This window comes from Medicago sativa, chromosome 2, assembly GCF_051527215.1.
Source record: "Medicago sativa cultivar Bolivia chromosome 2, Bolivia_mono, whole genome shotgun sequence".
Classification (NCBI taxonomy): domain Eukaryota; kingdom Viridiplantae; phylum Streptophyta; class Magnoliopsida; order Fabales; family Fabaceae; genus Medicago; species Medicago sativa.
In genome coordinates this window covers 30,081,132-30,108,840 of record NC_140750.1, presented here as the reverse complement: position 1 = coordinate 30,108,840, position 27,709 = coordinate 30,081,132, and the positions used below count along the sequence as shown (strand labels likewise).

The 27,709-nt window shown below is 33.6% G+C and overlaps 4 protein-coding genes across 4 annotated transcripts; 3 read left to right on the top strand and 1 right to left on the bottom strand.

Annotated features, from left to right (window-relative positions):
* Positions 1 to 536: 536 nt before the first annotated feature.
* Positions 537 to 1,263, bottom strand: LOC146946135 (uncharacterized). Its single transcript, XM_085748148.1, has 2 exons — positions 835 to 1,263; positions 537 to 755 (listed from the first exon to the last, which is right to left on the bottom strand). Exons 1-2 carry the CDS (start codon positions 1,261 to 1,263, stop codon positions 537 to 539), a joined length of 648 nt encoding a protein of 215 aa, XP_085604274.1.
* A 4,554-nt stretch (positions 1,264 to 5,817) lies between these two features.
* LOC146946134 (uncharacterized) lies at positions 5,818 to 10,723 on the top strand. Its single transcript, XM_085748147.1, has 4 exons — positions 5,818 to 5,900; positions 5,994 to 6,177; positions 6,623 to 7,274; positions 10,590 to 10,723. Exons 1-4 carry the CDS (start codon positions 5,818 to 5,820, stop codon positions 10,721 to 10,723), a joined length of 1,053 nt encoding a protein of 350 aa, XP_085604273.1.
* A 5,596-nt stretch (positions 10,724 to 16,319) lies between these two features.
* On the top strand, positions 16,320 to 17,365 carry LOC146946133 (ethylene-responsive transcription factor ERF017-like). The gene has a single exon (XM_085744311.1). It carries the CDS (start codon positions 16,456 to 16,458, stop codon positions 17,107 to 17,109), a length of 654 nt encoding a protein of 217 aa, XP_085600437.1. The 5' UTR covers positions 16,320 to 16,455; the 3' UTR covers positions 17,110 to 17,365.
* Positions 17,366 to 23,506: 6,141 nt separating this feature from the next.
* Positions 23,507 to 24,661, top strand: LOC146946132 (ethylene-responsive transcription factor ERF015-like). Its single transcript, XM_085744310.1, has one exon. The coding sequence runs from the start codon at positions 23,640 to 23,642 to the stop codon at positions 24,330 to 24,332; it is 693 nt and encodes a 230-aa protein (XP_085600436.1). The 5' UTR covers positions 23,507 to 23,639; the 3' UTR covers positions 24,333 to 24,661.
* Positions 24,662 to 27,709: the final 3,048 nt, after the last annotated feature.

The window sequence follows — 27,709 nt, the reverse complement described above, 5'->3', positions numbered from 1 at the left end:
ACAAGTGACTTAGATTGAAGTCCTAGATTGAAAAGGGTGCCTTACAATAATTAGGCTACAACCAAACAAAAATATTATCACAACTAATAGCTAAGCTACAACCCAACAAAAGCATCATCAAAACTGTCTAATCAAAATCAAGGAGCAGACTAAAGAAAATTGTATATCAACATAAGTGTACTAAAACAAATTGATTGATATACATCATACGATCTAATGATACTTTTTTGAGTGGATTTACAATTAAGCTCGAGATTCTTGTTCATGAATTTATTTTCTTCAGATTTTGATGATTTAATGAACTTTTCTTTTTCTTCTTTTATATTCTTTCTTTTCTCTTATTCATTTTCTATAAAATTTGTCACAAAAATGGTTGTTCAAATATCATTTATCTTAATGTCTGCTGGAGAGGTGCACTCTCCAATGGATGTGTCGGGCTGGTCTGAACGTACCTAAACTGATGAAGCACCCGCTCCGGTAGATATTTCACCATGCGGTTACCGTATCTGAGCCATCCGAAGTAAAGGCTGACCCGATCAAAAGGACATGAAACACGGTGCTAAACATATGGGGTCATGACAACGGCCGACAGATCCAGCATATCCATATGCTTTCTGTACTCGTCTGGTGTAGACAAACCCATCCGTGGTGCAAAAAGCATGGGGCGAGGATATTCCCCCCGATATCCACCACGTGCATCCTTGCTGCCTATACCCCCTGAAGTGCTGATAAATCCATGCCTGCAACAAAGACAACCACATATTAATATATAAACAAACAAAACATACAGATGAAAAAACAAACATACTTATTAATTTACACCTGCGGTGACAAGTATCCTGACAGCTGACTGCAGACCCAATGGGAAGCATGGTTAAGCTCCCTATACAAGTGTGATAGTCCAGTAGCTCCCCATGAAAAATCAGAAACAACCTGCAGGTCTCTGAAGTACCTCAGGTAGACAACATCCACATAGGTGTCACTCTTGTCAGTGAAGAGCGTGATCCCCAGCAAGTACAAAAAATACATCCGCAGAGCTTGGTCCCGCAACCTCTGCACCTCCTCATCCATACCACCCTCATTAAATAACTCCAACTGCCGTTGGAGACGCTGCTTGAAAATCTTCGCCAAGTAGCTAACCTGTGCATGTGCACCTCTGGTCTCAGTCACCTCATCAAGAGCATCTCCTGCCGAAGATCTCAAATACGGTATCATCATATTCACCGCATTGTCCCTTGAAATAAGCTCGTGGGACAGAAGCATGCCATCAATGGGGAGATGCAGCAAACAGGACACATCATCAAGTGTCACTGCCATCGCCCCAAACGGAAGGTGGAAGCTCGAAGTCTCCTCGTGCCATCAATCTGCAAATGCAGAAATCAGGTCATGGTCAATTTGTCTGTAGCTGGTATCCTGAAGTCAAGAAAGACCGATGGCTCACAGTGCATCACGCCACCACCGTGCAGCCATGATAGGCTTGGTATCATCATCATGCATCGTATCAATCTTCTTCTCGTTGTTGATGCATTTTAAATTGTTCCGCCACTGCAAAAAATTAAAAACAAAACATTAACATTAGTTTCACAAAGATAATGTGAGTTAAACTAGATATCAAATTAAAATACAAATAATTAATCAGAGGTAATGAAGTATACCACATTAACAACAGTTTACAATCATTCATTAAAATATCACATTAATACGTACCACTCCCTCAGACGCCTTTCTGGCCACGTGCACATGGTACCTTGTCAGCAAAGTAATGTCATGTGGGCCATTGGGGTAGTCATCAAGAGGATCAGGGTCTGGCTCCACCACCTTCTTCCCCTTTCTCCTCCGCCACTGCTGCTGTTGGACATCCTCCTCCACATCCTCCTCTATTGCCTCAGCATCATCCTCTGCCTGATGCTCCACGTCCATCTGCTCGTAATCTGGGTCAGCATGAGACTGAGGCTCATCCTCAACAACAACACAGGGTGGCCTGCCAGCACTACACCTGGGAGCCTGAACTACACCATCCGCCACCTCTCGAGCCTCTCGACGCGCTCGACGATGCTATTCCCACTCTCTCCTAATGGATGAGTGCATGGCCTCATTATCACCCCTAATCCGATCAACATTATCCATACATGTAACATGCATAACAGAACAGGTCACAAAATTATGGAACAACACTGCACACAAAAAAAAAATACACATGAATTTGTCCGGATTTCCTTTTCTGAACTGCAACAATCTAGTTCGGAAAACAAAATCCGAACAGCTTCAGTGCCAATGAAAAAAAAAACACCAAATTAACTTGCATGCATAAGAATTTCGAACTAACCTTCAATTTGATGTTTGATAAGCTTGAAATGTGGTGATTTTGAGCAAAAAACTTCAACTTTGGACTGATTCGTACAATTCGGATTTTGGGATAAGGGAGGGAGAGAGAGAGAGAGAGAGAGAGAGAGAGATTGAAATGTTAAACTGTGAAACTGTAAAATGGGGGAGGGAGGGGGGGGGGGGGGGGGGGTGAATTTCCCTTTATAGTTCGAAATTGTCTGGATTACGTAATCCGGATAATATTTCGGTTTTGTCCGAATTACGTAATCCGAAGGGCATGTTGGTAATTTTTGCAGGTGGCATAGGGTGGGAAAAGTAATAGTCAATTAGGAATACCAACATGACACAAAACTTGATTTGTAGAACGATATTTAGAATGTGTATACAAACAATCAAGCATAACAAACATAGTTGTACTAGATAGTCACATGCCTGATTTCAGTAACATTTTTTCTTGTCGTACTCTCTCCGTCCCAAATTATAAGCAAAAAAAACTCATTTTCTTTGTCCTAAATTATAAGCAAAAAAGACCAACTTTTATCATATTTAATTATATTGTTTCAAAAAATTATCTTTTTCACAGGAAAATTAAAAGCAAAGTGCATTCAATTTGCTTTCTATTTCATTTTCTCAATAACCAATAACCAATGAAAATTGTTTTTACATCTTCCTATAAAACTTATTTTAAGGATAACACAAGAAACTATGTTGCAAACTACTATGTTTTGGTTTTCTTAATATTGTGATTTTTTTTTTGCTTATAATATGGGACGGAGGGAGTATATATTGTCGGATAGATTATGGAAAACCCAATTGCAAAAATAGTGATAGTAGTAATAATATAATAATTTGCGTAAAAACAATAGTAAAATAAAATAAAATAAGCAATGATGATGATGATGATGTTTATGGGTCCAACACACTTTCATCGTTCAATATCAAAACTACAGATGATATGATTGTTTCGTCATCTAGGAGTTGTTTTAACACACAAAAGTTCAATTTTTTTTCTTTCTAGGGAACATAAAAGATCCACTTGAATACACTTTAAATAATGATTGGATTTTGGTATATGTTGCTTGATACTCCATCCGTTTCAAAATGAGTGTCGCTTTAGCCAATTGCACACAGATTAAGGAATGGAATAAAATAGTCAAATGTCATAGCAATTTTACTAAAATAACCTTACTTTATAAGAACAAGACAAACTTAAAGTTGCATTGAAAATTGTGTGAGAGAGAAAAGTTGGGGTATTTATTGAGGGTAAAGTTGGAAGAAAAAAATTAAAGTTGTATTGGAAATGTAAAGTGACATTCATTTTGAAACAAATTTTTTTGGCTATAGTGACATTCATTTTAAAACGGAGGGAGTAGTAGAATTAAAAAAAAGTCGTTCAGAGTAGAAAGTCGGCATTAATTTATGGGAGGTCCTCTGTTCTCTTGAAATCTGTTTTGCCTTCTCACTCGATTTATTTCATTTCTTTCTTCAAAACTATCACATGCATCATCTCTTCTCTTGAATCTTTGTTTAAATGTTTTTTTCAGGAGGTGGAGAAATTAGGAAAATATCTTGGATTAATTGGGACATTGTCTGCTTAGATAAGGAGAATAAAGGATTAGGAGTGTGTGGAATGCAAAAATTAAAATTTGGCTTTGTTAGGAAAATGGTGTTGGCGGCTGTATGTGGATCACAATAGTTTCAGGTATAAAGTGTTAGTAGCATTGTATGAGACAAAAGTAGGGACTGAGAGGGATGGCGGGCGGTCTAGGTCTATGTGGCGGAGGCAGCTGGTGGGCATTTGTAGGGAGGATAGTTTGTCGGTGGGTAGGTGGTTTGATGATAATTTGGTGACGTGGTGGGTGATGGAATCAAAACGCTCTTTTGGTCAGATTCGAGGATAGAGGTATTTGTCTGATAGGTACAAATGGTTGTTTGATTTAGTGGATAATCAGTTAGTTACAATAGTAGAGATGTGTGCTTGAGATTGACGGTTAGGGGGAATGGCTTGGAAGCGGCTGCATCAATTATTAGCTTGGGACGAGGAGATGTTGGAGGAGTGTAGTGCGGCTTTATCCAACATTTTTTTACAGGTTGGTGTGGAAGATAGGTGGAGTTGGCATCACATGTGTGACAAATATTACACTATTAATGGGGTGTATCAGCCATTGACGACGGCACAACCGCGTACTCAACATGACTTACAAGAAATCATTTGGAACAAAACAATACTATTAAAACCATTTATTTTTGCGTGGAGGATTATCAGGAATCGGATTCCTGCCAAAGATAATCCAGTAAAGCGTAGAATTATTCAAGAAAATATGAATGTATGTGTCGATGGATGTGGTTATGAGGAAAACATATATCACTTGTGTTTGGGATGCAGGTTTTTTTAACAACCTTTGATTACTAGTTCGACAATGGATGAGTACTATTTCTTCATTGAAGCCTCTTCATTTGATCAATCATATTATACGTTTCAGTGCATTGGAAGGGTTTTCTAAGAAAATAAAGAGTATAGTGTATATTGTGTTTGAACATTTTGGAAGGAAACGAATTACTGCGGTTTCAAGCAAAAGAAGGAGTCAACTGCTCACTTGTTTTATAAAGTTAAGGATTTCATCCTTTTAAATGTTGAAAGATAAAAATCAAAGTTTATGTTTTGATCGTCATCATCGATGGATTAATCTTTAAATGTTTATGGGTTTAACCACCTAACTGAGTTCTTTATTGTTTTTGTTGTTCGTTGTTATTGTAAAATTTTATGTGTACTCTTGAGTTCTTCCCTTTTCATCCTTGTGCTGGGGAGAACCTTAATAGTGGTATATAATTTCATTTTTGCTGTGCTCAAATAAGAAACAATTGAAAATTTTATGCTTGACTTCTTTCATTTATATACTGACCTTTTTAGTGTTATAGTTTCCCTTTTCTTTTCTGTTTCTCTTTGAAAAAACAACGGTGCCTTCATTAAAAAAATGTGGAATTTATCATTGTCATGTAAAACGTGGGCTTCTTTAAGTTGAAAAGAATTCGTTGGTCTTTTATTTCAAAACACTGAAATCAAAATCAATTCAACTATTTGTTTTCAAAAATTGAATCTGCTCAATCAATTTCTAAAAGTTGAGTTAATTTTCTAAACTATATTCATTGCAGCCATTTCGTTGACTCAATTTCTGATGGCTTTTTTATCCTAAAAAATTGAAATGCATTAATCAAATAAAGAGCACCGAATTTAAAGTTGCAATTTTGGGTTGTGGCAGGAAGAATAGGGCACCCTCTCTCTATGTTGATGAAGATGAATCTATTATCAACAACAATTGTTACATCCCCGGCACATTTCTAGTGATTTGAGAAGAAATGGAGGCAAGGTTGTATGTGGAAGTGTCTAAATATTCTCATTTTTATATTTAACAAATACTGTATGAGGAATTGTCTATGCACAAGAATGATGGAGGTATGAGTTTTAAAAATCTACCTACCTTTAATCTAGCTATGTTAGGAAAACAGGGCTGGAGACTTATGACAAATCCTGATTCTTTGGTAGCTAGACTTTACAAGGCAAGATATTTTCCCAGGTGCAATTTCTTTGAGACGACTTTAGGACATAAGCCTAGCTTTGTATGGCGAAGTATATGTAACTCTAAATTTATTCTCAAAGCTGGAAGCAGATGGAGGATAGGCGATGGTGGTGATATCTCAGTTTGGTATAACAAGTGGATTGCAAACGATATTACACTTATCCCACATACTGATGGAGATTTCCCTCTAGCTGATCTAAGAGTCTCAGATTGCATGCTACATGACCGCAAGGAATGGAATTTACCTTTCCTGCAGTCAATTTTTGATCACCAGGTGGTTGAACATATATATAGTAAAGACACCGCTCTACCCATCAGTGACGGAAGATCGACTCATCTGGAAAAAAGAAAATCATGGCGAATACTCTGTTCGTAGTGCATACCGTTTTTGTGTGCAAGAATTACTTGATACATCCCATTTCAAGGTACAAGGCTCTTGGAATCTAATTTGGAAGCTCAAGATTCCTCCAAAGGTAAAAAATTTTATTTGGCGAATTTGTAGGAATTGCTTACCAACTCGTGTACGTCTAAAAGATAAAGGAGTCACATGCCCTATGAATTGTACACTGTGTACGGTGAGCAATGAGGATACACTTCATTTATTTTTTCAATGTCCAAGTAGCTTAAATGTTTGGAGTATGCTTCCTTTCTTTTCATCTATTTCTATTTTGCTTCAACAAGATCTGGATAGCAAGAATATTATCTTCAAAGCATTACAGGATTTATCTAAGGATGATGCAGATTTATTTTGTTGTGTGTTGTGGAGTATATGGAAACAAAGAAACAACAGAGTGTGGAATGAGGTAATTGATGCTCCAGTTTATGTTGTCGAGAGAGCAAAAGTTATGCTTCATGATTGGCAAGATGCACGTAGGATTTGTAATACATCTTGTGCACATCTACGACAAGAAGGAACTGTGAAATGGATCAAACCAGCTGAAGTAAGATTTAAGTGCAATATTGATGCTTCTTTCTCCCAACTTTCTAATAGAGTGGGAATAGGAGTTTGTATAAGGGATGATACAGGCACTTTTGTTTTGGCAAAAACAGAATGGTTTACTCCAGTCTGTGAGGTACACGTTGGGGAAGCTCTTGGACTATTATCAGCTTTAGAATGGGTTCATCACTTACAATTAGGACCTATCGATTTTGAGCTTGATGCTAAAAAAGTGGTGGATAGTTTTTCATCTGCACATCAGGATGTTACAGAATTTGGGATGATTATTCATAATTGTAAAACTATCTTTGAACAATACTATGTCAACTCTAGTGTTGAGTTTGTGAGGAGACAAGCAAATGAGGCAGCCCATAGATTAGCTAAGGCGGCCACATCCTCAGCTAGTTTCCAAATTTTGGTAGAAATACCAGATTGTATTGAACACATTTTAAGTAATGAAATGATATAAGTTTCTTTCCTTCAAAAAAAAATACTGTATGTTCGGTTGTATAAATCTAAAAGTTCTCGTTTGATGTTTGAGGGACTTAATTAACCCCTCTCTCTATTATCCACCTAAATATTTGGTTAATAATCAAAGATATTTGTTTAATGCAAAACCAACTTTAAAAGACAAATATGTTCGGAAAAAATGAGTTTTTTTTATCAAGTAGGTTAGTTCTCTCAACAGAAAATCAAGTTGGTTAGCAGTTGCAATTCACTTCCTCGAGATCTCAGGTTCGATTCTTTCCGATGTCAATTTGGTGGGCTAATTTAGCTTCGTAAAAAAAAAGTAGTTGCAATTCACTTTTTAGATTCAATAAATGAGGTATTTAGGGTTCGAACTCTGGCCCCCTATATATAACAATGCATTATCTCTATCAACTGAGCTATGCTCACGAGACGTAATTATTTTTCTTATTACTAGCAAAAAAATGGGCACTCACGTCCCCATCTTTCCGCTCTTTTTATTGCGCTAACGTTTGAAAATTTGAAACTTTTTTTTTATGAAATTTTAATTTTGATTAAATTAAAAGTATAAATATAAATGATTGTTGCTTTTAAATTATAACAAACCAAACTAACCCCTTTTATCTATTTCAATGACACCAACAATATAACAAAAAAATATAATCTAAATTTATATCTTTTTAATGACATCAACAACAATCATTATTATAGAAAAATTTGTTTTAGAATATAATTGAAATAATGAAAAAGTCAGCTTAAAATCTTTAATTGTTTTAGAGTATATCTGAGATAATGAAAAAGTCAGCCTAAAATCTTATATATATATATATATATATATATATATATATATATATATATATATATATATATATATATATATCACTTACTCTTAAAGCTTATTAGGTCTAGCTAATCACTTAACCTAATTTTTCCCTCTAATTGTACTGCATTAAATGCTAATGAGGTTAACCCTAAAAAAAGTTCCCTCACAAATCCTTGCCAATTTGAATTTCGAATTTTTACTTTTGGGTTACAATGCAAACTTTTCAATTACGACTGTTTTCAATGTAAGCCGTCCACTATTTCTCTCCTCCTCTTATTTGCTTTGACTAATGTTTTGTTTATTAATTTTTTTTTTGAAAGAAATGTTTTGTTAATTAATAATCTGTCTTATATGGTTAGTGTAGAAGTACTGTTGATCTTGATACTGGAAGCAATATCCTTCAAAACCAATTGCACTGTATTGGCTATATGTTCCAAATATATACGATTATCTATTGTTTTGATTCCAAATATATAACTTATAGAAGAAATATATTTAAATAAAAATCAATTTTTAGATGAGATTTTTCCATAAAAGTTGTTTTAAAAAATTTCATTCATATGTTCTATATTTTTTGCTTTAAAAAAAATGTTCTATATATTTTTTTTTTTTGCGAAAGAAGAATTTTCCTTGCATTATCACCTAAAAAAGTCTGATTGCTTTTATTAGTACTTTAAATTTTTATTCTAATTTAATGTTAATCTAACGTATGATTAGTATTACATAATGAATTAATCAATTGTTGTGTTGGATACAAATAAAAGTCTAGACAAAATTGGTACATTAACAATAATAGAAGTTGAATCAACCGTTTCTAACAAATACTATTCATAATCCCCAAAGGTGCTTGACAAAAAAAAATGTAAAAAGTACGATTTTCGAATTATATAAATGTCATCATGATGTCACTAATCTAATAAATTTTTATCATTTGATAAATTCCACTACAATTTTTTATTATATTATAACTCATTGGTGACTATTTTTAGTCAATAGGACCCGTGCGATGCACGGGTCATCAATCTAGTATATATATATATATAGGGAGCATATCTGGTGAGAACCAATATCTTATATGAGAAACGAGAACTATCTATATCAGCCATCAGATTTAATTAACGCGTAAGATTTAATTATTTCCTTAAAACCTACCGTGTAATTGATATACAAAATCACAAATTAACAAATTGTGCTACAATCTTGGCACAATTAGCGCTCCAAATAATTAGGTTTTACGCTCTTAGGTTTCTTTCTTGACAACGCTATTAGGTTTCTTGTTTCTTTGTTTTTTTTTTTTGAGCGATGATAATTTCTTTATATTATTGTCCCTCGGTTTTTTTTTTGTTCTTAATATGATATGATTTTGCCATTTGCTCTCTTTCAAGAAAGCTAGTATATACTGCAAGAAATTTCCCAATCTTGTTTATCCTCACCGATAATCCAATTATCATGTATAGGATTGTGTCTATTACCTTTTATCCATTAATTAATTAAATCTAGTGTTACTTGCTGATTTGAGGGAAAGGTTTGAGATTTGGAAATGGATGCAACAAACTAGAAATCAAAGAAAGCGTAAAACCTAATCTGGTAATTATTTGGAGAAGAGAAACTAAATTGTGCCAAGATTGTAGCTCAGGATGCAACAAACAAGAAATCAAAGAAAGCGTAAAACCTAATCTGGTAATTATTTGGAGAAGAGAAACTAAATTGTGCCAAGATTGTAGCTCAATTTGTTAACTTGTGATTTTGTATATCAATTACACGGTATGCTTTAAGGAAATAATTAAATCTTACGCGTTAATTAAATCTGATGGCTGATATAGATAGTTCTCGTTTCTCATATAAGATACTGGTTCTCACCGGATATGCTCCCTGTATATATATATATATGTGTGTGTGTGTGTGTGTGTGTGTGTGTGTGTGTGTGTGTGTGTGTGTGTGTGTGTGTGTGTGTGTGTGTGTATGTATATATGTATATATGTATATATACTTTACATATATTCATAGGGTTAAATGGTGGTGGGTTGACGGTCCAAAACAATTTTGTACACACGACCAATCAAAACATTTTAAATTGTCACGTCAATTAAATTATTGCTTTGTTTTTAATTGACTACACAACTTTTAATGTAACATATTACTTTATTTTGTTTCTTAATTAGTGTCCTCAGATACTGGTTAACATTTCCCTTTATAATATTAGCTTTGATAACTTTATATTTGTGGTCCGGGTATTTCAACTTTTTGCCTAATCTCTCACAGCATAATATAATGAGTCCTTGATTTTACTTCTTGCTTGGCATTTTTCATTGGGGATTCGCAATGGGCAGGTCTGTTAAGAAAGCGTTTTCACAAAAATGGCACACCGCTTCAGCACTATTTTCAATCTTCGGTGTGGGGTGGTATTAAAGACACATGGGTACATTTACTTCAAATTCGATTTGGATTGTGGGTACAGGTGCAAACATTAAGTTATGGACTGATAATTGGCTTGGTAATCGTTTGGTGGATTTGTTACACATTCCACCATCTCTTCACAAGCATTTAAGAGCTTCGGTGGCTGATGTTATTGTTGATGGGGGCTGGCATTAACCTTCGGCAGTGTTGGCTTCTGCAGGTGTGGCAAACCGTATTCATACTATTGTTTTGCCGACCACTCCTTTACTTGATTCTCTTGTTTGGTTCCACTCGTCCGATGGTAAATTATCTTCAAAATAAGCCTTTAATTTTTTGAAACCGATTGATGTTGTTTTACCATGGGCTGCTGTGATATGGAAGTCTTGCATTCCTCCTTCACACTCCTTTACTCTTTGGCGCATTATGCATGGGAAAATGCCCACCGATGAAAATCTTTGTCATCGTGGTTGTATCATTGTTTCTATCTGCAGTTTCTGTTTGTGCACGGATGAATCCTCCGACCATTTATTCCTACACTCATTGTTCATTCGCAAAGGGCCTTTGGCTTTGGTTGGGTGGTATTTTAAATATTTTTTTCATCTTGCTTCATTTATGTCCCTGCTTAACTCCATCCCACTGAATTGCTCTTCCCAAGCTCGGGATATATATTTGGCTGCGGTGGTGCACACTCTTCATCATATATGGTTGTTTAGGAATTCTTTGAGGTTCACTATGCTCACGACCTCTTTGCATTCGACAAAGGTGTGTATCCATGCTGCTATTAGTCTGAGTGGAAATTTCTCAGCTGGTAAATGTATTGATTCTAATGCAAATCTTCTTGATGCTTCATCGGTCCCTTGGATAAAGGTGAAACCAGATGGCTCTTTGATTGGTACACATGCAGCGTGTGGAGGCCTCTTCCGTGATCACCTAGGTTCCCTTCTAGGCACCTTTGCTTGTAACATCGGTCTCTTTACGATTTTTAATGCTGAAGTTTATGCTTTTCTCCTTGCTTTGGAGTATGTTGCTCATAACGGTTGGATGAATGTTTGGTTGGAGAGTGACTCGACGAGTGCTTTAATGGTCTTTAAAAACTGGGCATTGGTCCCTGTTTTGCTCCGTAATCATTGGCACAATGCTTGTAACCAAGGAATCTAAATTATTACTTCTCACATCTTTAAGGAAGGAAATTGTTTTGCTGATTTACTTGCTAATATGGGTCACTCGATACATGGCACAGTTTGGTTCTCGGTGATGCCTCAGAATCTTCAGACTGACTTCTTCTTAGACCGGAGTGGCTTCCCTTGCTCTAGGTTCCCTTAGACAGTTATTTCCTTTTTTTCTGTTTTTTTTTTCTTTTCTGTTTCTTTGTTATTTTTTAGGGTTTTGGCCTAGTCCTCCATTTTGTACTCTTTTTCCCTTTTTTTAATAAAATTTTCTCTGAGATTGGTGGCATAGGATGGAGATTCTGCGGAGTGCCAACCTAGTTGGGATGTCGTTGCTTCCCCTTGATGCTTGTCCAATCTCCTGGCTTAGAGAGGAAAAAAAGGGAAAAAAATCAATATACACCTGGTCATTTTCTTCAATACACCCTCCGGTCACTAATATAAGCAAAAATTTGATTTTTAGATTCATTTATTAAATGACGTTTGTAGTCTTTATTATAGACTACATACGTCATTTAATAAATGAATCTAAAAATCAAATTTTTGCTTATATTAGTGACCGAAGGGTGTATGCTGGTAGCAATTTAACAATTGCAAATGGATTGAAATATTTCATTTATTCTTTATTGCTCCATGAGTAGATATGGAGGTAGCACTCATTGTCATTTGCATTAAATTTCTTCATCTTACTTAAGCAAATAAAAATGCCTTGGATGATAAATGTAGGGTTCAATGATATAGTGTGCTCTTACCATATAATGTGGTATTATCGGCTAATAGTTATCGTTGACACCAACTACCGTTCTTTATGTAGGTGTCATTGTGCTAGTATTCGGCCTATGTTACTTGATCTTAGATAGTACTCCCTCCGTCCCTGTATCTAAGCACCAATTTGATTTTATTTTTGTCCATAAATATAAACTCATTTTCAAATTACTAGGTGCATTTATTATTTTTTTCCTAAACATAACCATAATTAATACTGCTAACTTGTCTTGAAATTTGAAAAGTTAAATTTAATACACATACAAACAAAGGACAATTTGGTAATATTAACACACAAGAACTTTGTCAGGGGACTTGAGAAATAAGATGTGGTACAAGAACTTTGTCATTCAAAACTCAAGTTTCAGGATAAGTTTCTATAAATCTACAAAGTTCACAAACAAGGGTATCTACCCTTGGTTTAGTTTAAACACATTACTTTATGTTTTAGCATTTATTTGGCAGTATCACGGATTATATTTAATAGATAATATAAATAATTAAGAGTGACATAATTTATGGATCAACTTAATTTTTAATGAATAATTTAGGGTATCGATTTGACAATGTAACAATCTGTATAATGACTTTCGTTTCAAAAAACAAATGTAAAAAAAAAAAAAATTAAAACATTTTTAGATCAAATTCTTCCTTATACTTTGAACCTAACCTAGAACTTCATGTCAACGATTAATGTGACATGTCAGCACCGTTAACAGTGAGATTTGATGGAGGGACAAAATTGATTTATGTTAGTAAATTCAGGGACGTACTGACCGTTTCAAAGTGAAAGGTGAAATTGATTGAACATACAAATTTAAGGACAAAAAAGCCTATTCACCCTCGAATCCTTTTTACAAAACCAAACCGCATACGTAAAATTGAATACTTATTTTTATTACCGTAAAATATTAAATTAATCCTTTTTTTTTAGTTATTGCATTACTATATTACTTGTCGCTTTTTATTTTATTTTTTTTTGATAAAATCTATTAGTTTTTTTTTTAACATAACTAGCTAGTAGTAACCAAAAAAACATAACTAGCTAGTTTTATTTAATCTATATTTTTGACTATTTGAGATGTTTCAAACATAGTCAGTCATTTTTATTATGTAGTATCAATTTGCAGTATATTATATGTTATATTTTACATCAAACTTATTTAAAATTTTATTGATAGAATATAAGATTTTGCAATTGTAATTTTTTTCGATAAGGCCAAGAGAACAATTGTAATTAGAATTAATCAAAAATCGATTCAAACTAAATTATATTTAATTTTTTTAAAAGAGTCATCCAACTCAAGTTGAACCACATATGATTGTAATCTTTGAATTAAATAATTTGCTACCACAAAATAAATTCAAATTGTACCTCGTAAACTCATAGTCTTCTATATATACAAAGTAAAATGTATTTAACATAAATTTAAATCAAATATATTTGGTCATCGAGAGCATAACTCAACTTAAAAGGACATTACATAATGATGCCGGACTAAACTCCAAATTTTCCACTTATCTACTTTAAAAGAGAATTTCTGGCCAATAGATTAATTGAAAAAAATAATAAAAAAATCAAGGGTCTTGCTAACTAATGTCCTAAGGGCAATTTTAAGAATTCCATTAATAAAATTTGTCTTGGAAATACAAATATTTACTTTTTTTCTTAGCAATAATTACACCACTTTTCGATGTAAACTTACTTATTTTTTCGATGTAAACTTACTTATTTTAGTATTTCAACAAATACTCCAAGGGGGTAAAGATCCTCTCCATTTGTAATATGTTTCATTTGTTGTAATTTGGAGAGAGATAGACAAAAAAAAATTAATGATGGTGGAATCCACTTAATGATAGGACCCACCACTTATTTTTTTGTGTCTATCTCTCTCCAAATTGCAACAAATGGAACAAATTACAAATGGAGAGGATCTTAACCCACTCCAAGGGCACTCATTAGTATTCTCCTAAAATCAAATACATTTTACATTTGGTTTGTATTTAAAGGAAATGCTAACGAGTGTTCTTAAGACATTGGTTAAAATAATAAAGTACTCCCTCCGTTTTAAAATGAGTGTCGCTTTAGCCAAAAAAAATTGTTTCAAAATGAATGTCACTTTCGGTTTTCAATGCAATAATAACTTTTTGGGGAATTAGTCAAAGTCCCTGAATGGGGAACGATTCGTCAATTTAGTCCCTGAATGCAGATAAATTGCAAAATAGTCCCTGAATGTAGACTTTGTTAGTCAATTTAGTCCCTGAATGCAGACTCTGTTAGTCAATTTAGTCCCTGAATGTAGACTTCGTTAGTCACTTTAGTCCCTGAAATTGACCATGCAGGGACTGTTTTGCATATTATCTGCATTCAGAGACTAAATTGACGAATCGTTCCCCATTCAGGGACTAAAGTGACTAATTCCCCTAACTTTTTCTTTTCAATTGTACCCTTCAACTAATACTATGTTACACTACTTCCAATGTATTATTTTTTCTTTAATGAAAAACAAACCAATAGATGATTAGGATAATTTGGTAAAATTGCTATGACATTTGACTACTTTATTCCATTCCTTAATCTGTGTGCAATTGGCTAAAGCGACACTCATTTTAAAACGGAGGGAGTAGTAAATTTGTACTCATTGTATTGACTAAAAGGATAACTTGTATTTCCAAAATACTCCCTCCGGTCCTTATTATAAGAAACAATTGACTTTTTTGGTTCATTGTATAAGTGATGTATCTAGTCCATATTTACAATAAGATACATTAATTATTCTATGAACCTAAAAAGTCAATTTTTTCTTATAATAAGGACCGGAGGGAGTAATATTTCTCTTAGTAGAACCCTTAAACGATACCCTTAAGACAATCGTAGCAAAACCCTATTCCCTCCGGTCACATTTATAAGCAAAAAAACATTTTTTAGATTCATTCAATTTTTAATGTATTTGGTCAATATATGGGCCAAATACATTATGTATTCAATGAACCTAAAAAGTGCATTTTTGCTTATAAATGTGACCGGAGGGAGTATATTTAAAAGTTTTTATAGAACATTTTGTTTAGTTGACACTGACAGGGAGTATGTTACTCGTTACTTTTTTCTTTTTGAGCAAATGTTACTCGTTACTTATTCTTTACTTTTCGTAGTCATCATCTTAGAAAAAATAAATGTTAACAACTCAATTCAAATTTCAAACATAGGGAATATGAACAAAATAGTAAGACCAATGGAATATTGATTGAAATCACCCATAGGGGTTGTTAACACCGGTTCACCCATTGACAAGAATTAACACATTAATTACCATACATTGTCCCAAAATCATACCACATCAAATGAATTTAGGTCTTGCTAACAAGTGTCCTAAGGACATTGTTTAAATAACCTATAAAGAGAAATTTTGTCTTGAAATTACAAGTCAAACAAATACAAAAGTCATAACTACACAATTTTCAATGTAAATGTTACTACTCTTAGATGCTTAAACAATACTCTAAGAGCACTTGTTAGCATTTTCCAATAAATTTAAACTATAGAATAATTTCACACATTGTTTTCATCACCCTATTTAATTCACACACTATTTCATCACCCTATTTAATTCACACACTATCTTGCAAATCACGTGGTCCACCTTTGTTGTCAAAGGACTCTTCAACGCGTACGAAATTTTTGGGGAACATCATCATTCCTCACGTCATCATACACACGTGTACAATCAAATACTATTATCCATTTTTATGAATATTGAATACACGTCTTAGAACTTCTAAGTGTTGACCCTTTTCATAATTAGTCAAATTTCTTCACTCGTTTCATCACTCTATATAAATTCTTTACACTCTCAAACGCAGCCAAAACAACAACAAACGACAGAGATTCCTCTTAAAAAAAAACATTCTTTGTGTTTTCTGTTTCGATTCTAACAACAACATCGTACTAAAACTAAAAACATTTACTATATTTGTGTTGTGTACTAAGAACAAAACATGGTGAAGTCGAATGTGGAAAAACCTACGACAGAACGAAGTGATTCATCATTGTACCGTGGAGTACGGAAGAGGAAGTGGGGGAAGTATGTGTCGGAAATTAGATTACCAAACAGCCGCCAAAGAATATGGTTAGGTTCTTACGACTCGGCGGAGAAGGCGGCGCGTGCTTTCGACGCGGCGATGTTTTGCTTACGTGGCAGTGGTGCTAAGTTTAATTTCCCTAATGATCCACCAAACATTGCTGGTGGAAGATCAATGACTCCTTCTGAGATTCAAGCTGCTGCAGCCCGTTTTGCTAATTCGGGTATCCAGAATGAGAATCCGGGTCGACCCGATAATGTCGTTGTTGAATATGAGTCGTCGTCGGAGGGGACTGCATTGTTGGCTATGGAATCTGAAGCATTGTCTCCGGCTATGTCAGATGCGACAGTTCAAACAGATTGTGATTCAAAGCAAAACGGGTTGTTTTCCGATTTGTTAGCGGGAAACGGGTCGGGGAAATTTGAACCGGATTACTCGGTTTTTCCGGGTTTTGATGATTTTGGTGGTGACTTGACTGACTTCTATGTGCCGGATATGCCAATTTATGATTATGGAGAAGAGAACTTGGATGGGTTGGTGGTTCATGATTCCTTTTTGTGGAACTTCTGAAGATTGAAGGATGGTATAGAAATGGGTCGGGTTATGAGTAGTTTTACTATATCCGAGACTTGTTTCGGATCAACATTAGGTTTTGGGTTGGTCAATTTTTTATGGGACCAAGCCCATGCTAATTTAGTAGGGGTAATAATTTTTTACCGAGTGGTTTGATAAAGGTTTAAATTTTGTGGATATGATTCATGAATCACTTGGTTCTGAGCTTATATAATTTTTTTGCCATACAATGAATCATAGTGATTTTACATAATTAGAGTGATTACCTTTTTTTTTTTTAAGGGAATTAGAGTGATTACCTGTTTTTGTTATTAACAAAATAGTTTGAGATTTAATTTCTTTCCTCACGTAAAGGAAAAATATATACCAATTTTTGGTTTTTTTTTAGAAATAAATTGTCGAAATTTAGTCATTCATTGTGCTTGAATCTAAAAGTTGGATAATGAAATATGTTATGATAAAACATGAACCTGTTTTTTCATGAATCACTTGTAAAGTTATGAGCTTATGTAATTTTTTTTTTCCATACGATGATCATAGTATTTTACATAAAAGAAATGTCGGGATATTAGTTAAGGAATTATAAATGAAAATTGAAAAACGCTATTCTTTTTTTTTTTGGGTTACAAAAAAAAAACGCTATTCTTATACACCAGTTATGTATTTATTTTTTACTCATTTTCATACAACTACTAATTCTTTTACACTATCAATATAAATGGAAAATGCTAGTGCAAATGCACTAGTTAAGGAGACTAATAGATTAAAAATTCTTGAAACTGGTATAATCAAACTTTTAAAACTGTAGTAAATAATTCTCTTTTCGAAACAAACTCTATCTCACTCCAACCTTGAGTTTATTACTACTAGTACCAACAATAAAGTCCATTTTTTTTTCCAATGGTAGTAATTAAGTCCATTTTTTATTGGGTTGTGTTAACCGGTGCTCCCGGGGCACTGGTTAAGGTATCTAAAAAAGGAAAAATTAAATAAAAAAAGACACTTTTTTGACTTTTCAAACTTGATTACACAATTTTCAATGCAAAAGTTTCTACATTTGCTCCTTAACCAGTGCCCCGGGGGCACCGGTTAACATGTTCCTTTTTTATTTCAATTCTCTAGAGAGACTTTCTCCATTTCTTTTGTTGGAATGGTTTTGGGATAAAAAACAATCTGCTACATGATTTAAAGCCATCTCAGTATGTGGTTTATTTAATCTAAGAATCTAAATTTATAAGATGAACAGCTAAAAATTTGGCAAATTGAAACATTTTTGGAGGAAAGCTTGAAAAACTAGGGGTAGAAAGAAGAGCCAAAAAGAAGTTGTTACATTTTCCTATGGACCGTTACATTACGAGTATATATATTATTATAGGGAAATGTTAACTTGTGCCCTCAAGGCACAAGTTAAGAAACCAAAGATAGAAACATTTTGTTGGAAATTGTGCATTCAATAATTTAGATATTTAAAATCTTATCTTTTCAAGACATAATTTATGATTTAATTCCATTTTTAGATTCTTAACTTGTGTCCTAAGGGCATAAGTTAACACTACCCATTATTATATTGGAGTGATTTCAGTTTTTAGTTTTAAAAAATTTTACATTTCCCATCAGCGTCTTAATTATAAGACCCTTATTATAAGAACCATTTTTTATTTCTTTATCAACATATCTTTATTTATTGGTTTAATACATGTTTTGGTCTCTTAACTTATTTTTGGTTTTCATTTTGGTCCCCTGATTATAAAATGTCTCAATTTGATCCCATAACTCTTCTGTCGTTTGCAATTTTGGTCCCCTTCGTTAGTTTTTAACCTTAAATGTCTAAGGTGAACCAACTTTACAGGTGGTCTAACATAGACTTTATTAAATTTTTAATTTTAACCGTTTGATCTTTTTTTTTTAAAAAAAATTGTTGAATCATGGAGGGATCTATTGTAGCTTATAATGAACCACAACCACCTATTTATTTTCTTCATCTTCTTCCCCTATCAACAGTGGCGGAGCCCTTCATGGGCTGAGGTGGGCCACGGCCCACCCCCAAAAATTAAAAAATCAACGATTATAGGTCTATTTTGCGAGATTTTATACAATTTTATGTCGGTTTTAGGTTTCGGTTGATCCAAATTCCTGCAAAGTGATGTAGTGGTCCACCCGAAAAATTTAAATAATTCAATTATAGGTCTATTTTGCAAGCTTTTATACAATTTTATGTCGGTTTTAGGTTTCGGTTGATCCAAATTCCCGAAAAGTGATGCAGTGGCCCACCAAAAAATTTAAATAATTCAATTATATGTCTATTTTGCGAGGCTTTAAACAATTTTTTAACGGTTAATTTTAATGACCCACCTTAACTTTTTTTTCTAGCTCCGCCACTGCCTATCAATCTTCTTCATATGCATCTTTATTCATCTTCATCTTAAGCAAAAATCCTCAGAATTACAAAATTACATAGATATTTTCTAGAAACCCCAACACGTCAAATTCCAAAAACTATTGCAAAAACAAAATCAAAACATTCAATCTGCAGAGGAATGCGATGATGATTCCCTGCAACCTGAATTTCTTCTCCTTCTCATCCTTCTCATTCATCTTCGTAAAACCCAAAAGAATTAATTTTCAAATATCTTTCATAACAAAATAGATCCTCCACAGTCCACACAACAACCCTTAAAAAAAGAACAATAAAAAATGTATTAACGTGGACATAGGTCTTTAACATAATTTTCGTTCTCTTCTCTAACCTTGAGAAACAAGGGTTTCAGTTCTGCTGCAAAATAAGAAACGGCGGGTGTAACAAAGATGGGTGATGGCTTTAAGATCGTGAAACGCAAGCTCACTTTCTACCACTCTCAAAACGATACCGTTTCGACTCCATCAGTTCCTGAAACCAACGCCGATAATCCATTGCCGGAATTACCAAAAGAACTCATCGACGAGATCCTTGATAGACTTCCCGTGAGATCCCTCCTTCAATTTAAACGTGTCTGCAATTCATGGAAAAACCGAATTTCCGATCCTCAATTCCCAAAGAACCATCTTCGAATCTCCACTGCGAATCCACTTCGAATCTCCACATTGCACATCTGGATTTTTTTTCCTTTCTTTATTGTATATGAATTTTTGGCTTAGCATTGTTTAGCATTGTTTTTGGATCAAGCGTTTGAAATTTGAAAACTCTGAAACTCTACCTCTCAAAACCATTTCTCTGTAGAACAGTCTCTCATTCTCCATTACAGTAATGGGTGTCAAGAATTTGTGGTGAATTAAAATGGGTATGTGTTGGATTTTGAGTTGCAGGAACTATGATGAAGAACACACAAATATGTTGCTTTTTTGAAACAGAAAAGAATGAAGAGGACGAAGGGAACACATAGAAGAGAAGAGAATTTTTTTTATATTTTTTATTTCTATTTTTAATTTTTATTTTTAGGAAATTCAATAGAAATAATCATATGTTGGGAGTTCACTGTTTATCTGCGCGCTTTCTAAATCCAGCCCTTGATCACCCATCTTAATTGACATATGGACAAAGAGTTAACAATTTTTGAAAAAAACTAACGGAGAGGACCAAAATAGTAAACGACAGAAGATTTATGGGACCAAATTGGGACACTCTATAGTTAAGGGACCAAAGCGAAAACCAAAAATAAGTTAAGGGACCAAATCATATATTAAGCCTTATTTATTTTACATATTTTCTTCAATCAACAATAAATATCTATATTGAAAATATAAATCAACTCTCTCCTTTTAAGGATACAATTGTAAAAACAATAATACTCCTTCTGTTTCAAAATGCATGTCCAAGTCAACCACTTCACATATGCCAATGCACAATTTTGACCGTTAATATCTTTAATTATCTAAAGTAAAAAATTATAAAAATTTAATATTTTGAAAATATTTATCGAGACAAATCAAACAACATCTTACATGCTAATATTTGTATTTATACATTAGTAAAAAAGTATGGTCAAAGTAAGTTAAATGAATAGTGCACATTGCAAAAATTAGACATATATTTTGAAACGGTGGGAGTAAATACAAACAAATTTAATATTACAGTCAACTTTTTAAATTTCCGTGATTTTGTCAAAATGGTCCTATATTTATGGACGAAGGTGTAAAAAATTACTCTACTGAAATATTAAAGGGTGAGTAGTGTAAGAGCATTGTGTAAATTTTTAACAAAATCAACAAAATTTATCACACCTTTTGTGAGAGTGAAAATGGAAAAGCGACTTATAATAAAATATGGAATAATACTCTCTTCATCCTTGTTTACATTTAAAAATAATTATCTCGTTATAAGCCAAAATCGGTAGATAGACAATTTTAAGATAGATGAGTTTCCCCTCCATCGACGGAAGGTTAACAGAGCTTATTTACATCCAAACAAGGGTCAGTTGATTCTATTTCGAATTTACTGAAGAGTACGTGAGTCTTGAAGTCATCAGACCTGGTCAAAACTTAGTATGATGAATAATGAGACACTCAACCAACACTCCTTTTTGTAGCGCCACTAACTGTAAAGAGCGATGAGCAAGGAATCATGTTTCAAAGAAGGTTGCACACGTTTGACCTTGTCAACAGATCATGCAGGGGAAAGGGAAGCTATCAGCCAAAAATAAACACATTACCTTTGCAAATACTCGAGTAAGGCTAAGCACTATAAAAAAGTAAGGATACCCGCTTCATTGTTGTTTGCACTTGGTTTGAAATTTCTTGATGACACTCTCTTGTAGTTACAATCCACATTAGTTCATGGAAGGACATCGAAGCAAGGGAACACATTTTGGTTTTTTTTTTACACTTCTACAACAGACAATTATGATAACATAGTTGCAAAATTCACGGTAGTCCTAAATCATGATGTTTGTAACTTGGAAATGTTAATCGCCAATCGGTTATGCGACGGTTGCACTGATTTTGACGAGAATGAATCTGATAAGATCATTGAATGAATGCTTTTCCTTCCTCTATCCCAAGGTATTCACCACAATCAAATCAGAGTAAAGACTTTGCAAACAAAGAACGACGAACAATGCATTCGTCATATAATTGAAAACTCTAAAGTTGATTGTTGACAGTGGAAACAAATTGTTTAGGTTGTTCTCTAACGAAGGACCATGAGGCGAAATGCCTCACGATGGTGACGTCGTAAACAATTCTACACAATCTTACTCGTAACGCTATGACGAGAACTTCTGACGCTTCAAATACGTCGAATTTAGAGAAGTTGCGATTCTTTAATGCAGATTCATCTTCAGTTTCTTGTCTTTCTGCGAAACGTCAAATTCAAAATCGTCATCATCAACAATTTTGCTGCAAGATTCAATGAGAGTGCAAGAAATCTCACCAGTCTAGACGAAGATTCCATCAAATTATGGTTCGGCCGAAGGATTTGAAACTGGTTTAATTGAAGAAACAAAATCGCCGAAAATGATGCGAGAAGTTGAAGTTTCCATAAATTGTGTTGAAGCTGTGAGAACTTCATCGTCACCGGATTATTCATCTTCATCTGATTTTGAATCGAAAGCGGAAGCATCACCATTTTCCTTCCTAGTGTATCACTCTAATACCATGTTATGAACCATGAAATCATAAGGGTGGAGATCATAGATGTAAGTAAGATAAAATGCATAAGAGTATTCATGAGAGCGATACTCATAAAGATTTGTATAGAATGAATATAGATTGATAAAAGATAATGAAATGGTACGATGAATGTTCAAATATATAGAGATTAGTTGGAGTAACTAACTTTAACCAGACTACTAACTCTAGTTAACCTATTAACTAACTATAATCGATTAATCATACCGTAAAAAAAAAACCATAGAAAAGTGAAAAGACATGTACATTAGTGTCTATCTTAACACTAATTTGTAATAAAAATAATATTAGTTGTTATTTCTTTAATATGACAGAATTCATAATCTCCATCACTTCAATTCTCATGGCCGTTTTCTTCCTGAACTATGAGGTCACCTTAACATTCATAATTGAAAATTTCAAATAGCAAAATACAATTTAACGCAAATATGTGTCAACTCATAATTTAGTGAAAGTGAAAAGTGAGTAGTGAGCACTCATACTGCTGAGGTACCTCATCCAACTTTGTGGTTTAAGATTTAAGAGTGATTATGCACATGCCATCGCCATCGCCATCACCATTACCCCTTTCACTATATATGCTCATCACGTGGAACATGTAATGACAAAACGTGGTCCAAATCTTGCTATTCTTGCCTCCATGGCCGCGTAGGGTACTTCATCACTACTCTCCCCCATCTTACACGTGTACATTCAAACACGCCTTCTTAGTGCGTTGACTCTTCACAATTTCTTCACTCGCTTCACTATATATATATTCAGCCACAAAACACTTCTCACTCAACACTTAAACTCAAACACAGCCAAAACATCATACGACAACAACATAGATCAGGTTCAACCTTAAAAAAAAAAAAAAAAATTCTATTTGAAGTGTTTGTGCACTTATTTTCTTATTCCTAAATATGGTGAAATCCAACGCGGAAAAAACTGCGGTGGAAAGAAGTGATTCTTCATTGTTTAGAGGAGTAAGGAAGAGGAAATGGGGGAAATACGTCTCGGAAATCAGACTACCAAACAGCCGCCAAAGAATATGGTTAGGTTCTTACGACTCTGCCGTGAAGGCGGCACGTGCATTTGACGCGGCTATGTTTTGCTTACGTGGCAGTGGTGCTAAGTTTAATTTCCCTAATGATCCTCCGGACATTGCCGGAGGAAGGTCCATGACACATTTTGAGATTAAGACCGCGGCAGCCCGTTTTGCTAATTCGGGTCAACCTGTTAATGAGTATTCAGAGCAATCCATTAATACTACGACTGAAACACCGTCTTGGTCGGAGGGAACGACATTCTTGCCTATGGATGGTGTTTCAACATGTTATACTCAGGTTGAAACACCGTCTTCTTTGGAGGGGACGACAACATCATTGTTGTCCTCCCCTGCTCTATCCGATGTGACGGTTCAGATGGATAGTGATATAAGAGATAACGGGTTGTTTAGTGACTTGTTTTCAGAAACCGGATCGGGTTACACTATGTTTCCGGGGTTTGATGATTTTTGTGGCGATTTTTACGTGCCGGATTTGACAAATTTTGCTTATGAAGAAGAGAACATGGATGGGTTGATAATACAAGATTCATTCTTATGGAATTTCTAAGTATTTTCATAAGGTTGAGGATAGTTTTAGTATATCCCAAACTACTGACAAGAACTGGATCCACAAGTCGGATTTCGTTGTTAATTTTTTGCGGTGAGATTTAAAGTTATAATTGATGTGGATGTATGAATCCATCATGGGTGAGACCTAGATTACCCACTCTTGTTTATGGGGTATTTACCCTTTCAATAGTTTAGGGGGTATTTACCCTTTCAATATATCAACCAATCAAAATGTAATATACAAAATGTAACATTAAATGTCAAATAAATGAGTCAATTTTTCTATAAAAAAAATCAATTTTAATAGGTAACTTTTAATTTTTATTTAATTATGTTTAGGTATACAATCTTAATTAATTTACACTATAGAGCTTGTAACAATTAAAATTTCACATCAAATTCAACACATCATATACGTTCATAAATTTTGTTCCATTCCAAAACCTAGAACACACATAACGTGCAATTATACGTCGTTTGATTCAACACATCATATACGTTTCCAATTATATATCGTGAAAATTGTTGCCGTCCGTTTGATTCCAGACATCGTGAGATCGTCGTTGTTTCCAAATGCTATATCCACGAATTGCTCATGAATTAACGCTCACCATATGAAATTCATGTTTGTATTAGCATTATTTATTATTTATTTATTTCACTTTGTCTTCTCTTCCATAGCGTTAACCGACCTCACACCGTGTTCACAATCTCAACAAATGTTCATTTCGGCAACACAAAATTCACCCGAAACAGAAACAACATAACAACACAATATAATGATTTGAATAAAACAAATTCCAAAAGTAAATTTAATAATCAATATTGTACCAAAAATAAAATTAATCATCAACACATTGAAGATCCATTTATCTTAATCAAACGCAAAATATGTGTGATAAAATACAATTTTATATAAGCTCAAACAACTCAATCAAACTCAAAACCCAAATAAAAATGGAAGCATCATTGGAATTCATGCCAAAGTTGAAAGTCACCACTGTCGCATTATAAGTGTGAAACGGTTGCAATCAAGTCACGATAGTAGTGAGAAAGAAACGAAAATGAAAAATCAAATCAAAAAGAAAAATCAAGTCACGATATCTGATGTGATTATGGAAACAACACCGATTCTCACAATGTCTGGAATCAAAAGGACGGCAGCGATTCTCACGATAATTGGAAACTATGGCAATTCTGGAACGAGAGAATTGAACAATCAAGATGGGAAGAAGAATGAAGAAGAAATTGCACGTTATGTGTGTTCTAGGTTTTGGAATGGAACAAAATTTATGAACGTATATGGGGTGTGTTTGGTAAAAATAAGCTATAAGCTAGCTGAAAGCTGAAAAGCTAGCTTATAGCTGATGTCTTATAACTGATAACTTATAGCTGAAAAGCTGGTTTATTAAAATTGAAGTGTTTGGTAAAATTAGCTGTTGAAGCAGCTGATAAGTATAAAATGACATAAAAGGACATGTTTATATATATATATATATATATATATATATATATATATATATATATATATATATATATAGAGAGAGAGAGAGAGAGAGAGAGAGTGAGAGAGAGAGAGATTCTTTCTAATGTATTTATTTTTTAATATTTTAATTTACATTATGGTTAACTATGTTTTGGATCCCTATAAATATTCAAACTTTTGGTTTTAGTCTCCAATAAAATTTCACCGACAATTTTGATCTCTGTTTTTTTTTTTTTACAAAAGAGGGCAAAAGCCCATTGATCTCTACTTTCACGAATCCCAAAAATAAGAGGAAGGTGGAAAAAATGTAAGCAAGAATATATAAAATTTTACAACGTACCGTAGGCTAGTTATAGTTAAATATAAAGCATTTCTTTTAAGAAATATATATATATATATATATATATAGACACACACACACACATATAAAGCGTTCCTTATCTACTAATCTACTAATAATAATATATGAAAGATGAAGTATTACAAAATTTCATAATCGTCCTTTTTGAAACTCATGATCACCTTAATTTTATGTGCATAATGGTCATTTTGCAAAATTTAATTTAATTGTTTTATAAAAAAAAATTATGGATAATGATCATAACAACTATAACAAATTTCTACGGATAACTATGAAATTAATTAATTTGTTAAAAAAATTATGGATAATTATCATCACAACCATAATAAATTTTACCTTGTCAAAAAAACTATAACAAATTTTACGAATAACTATGGAATCAATTTATTTGTTTTTTAAAAAATGATATATAAACAAATAATATGGAACTATCCACATATATAACAAGTTTCCGCAAATATTTATTTTTCAGGATGCAAAATTAATAAGTTTTTGGAATAATTTTTTTCTATAAAAAAAACATTATCTGTTTTTTAATTAAAAACAAAAAGGTGTAGCCAATTTTTTCTCTACAAAAAAAAAATTGTTCCTAATTCGTATTTCCACGGATAAGTTGATATAAAAAATTTCCACCAATATTTGTATTTTTGTTGCAAAATTAATAAGTCTTTGGAATACTTTAAAATTTTAAATATTATTTGTTTTTTTAATCTACAATATATAAAAAAATTATTAAAAAAACAATATATTTATTAAAAAAAATATATCAAAATCAAAATCCAAGAAAATTTCATAATTGTCCTTCTTTTTTTTTGAGCAAAAGCAAGATCAATTCATTTCATTAATAATAAGCAGATACAAGTAATCAGGAACATCATGAAAAAGTTTGGGGCTAGGATGAGATAAGGAAGCTCTAGCTATGTTATGAGCTACCTTATTTGCTTGTCTCCTGACATAAAACACAGAATAATTACTGTGGGATGCTAATAAGGTCTTACATCTAGATATTATATCTCCAAACTCATTAAGAGGAGTAGAGGTGGAAATAATAGCATCAACAACTAGCTTACAATCAGACTCAAATATGACAGACGCCATGCCTTGATTGTCAGCGAAGGTTAAGGCTTCAAGAAGGCTTAGAGCCTCGGCTTCTGAGGGGGAAGAAGAATATAAAGAATACTTAGATAGTCCATAACACAATGCCCCTAAAGAATCTCGAAAACAGATGCCAAGCCCTGTGATGGTATTGTTGTTGAAGAGAGCACAGTCCACATTGCATTTTAACATGGAAGGAGGAGGTTTAACTCAGAGCTCATCCTGATGTATAATCTGGTTGGGCTGCCTTGCTCTTTGTAAACACCGCCATTCGTGAAGTGAATTATGGGCCTGTTGAACGACCAAAGATGAGGGAGTGTCAATGCCTTCCCATAATTTAGAGTTACGACTTTTCCACAAACTCCATAGAATCATAGATGTTGTTGCCCGGGTATGTGAGTCCAACCTGCTAAAAAAATCAAAAAGAAGAGAT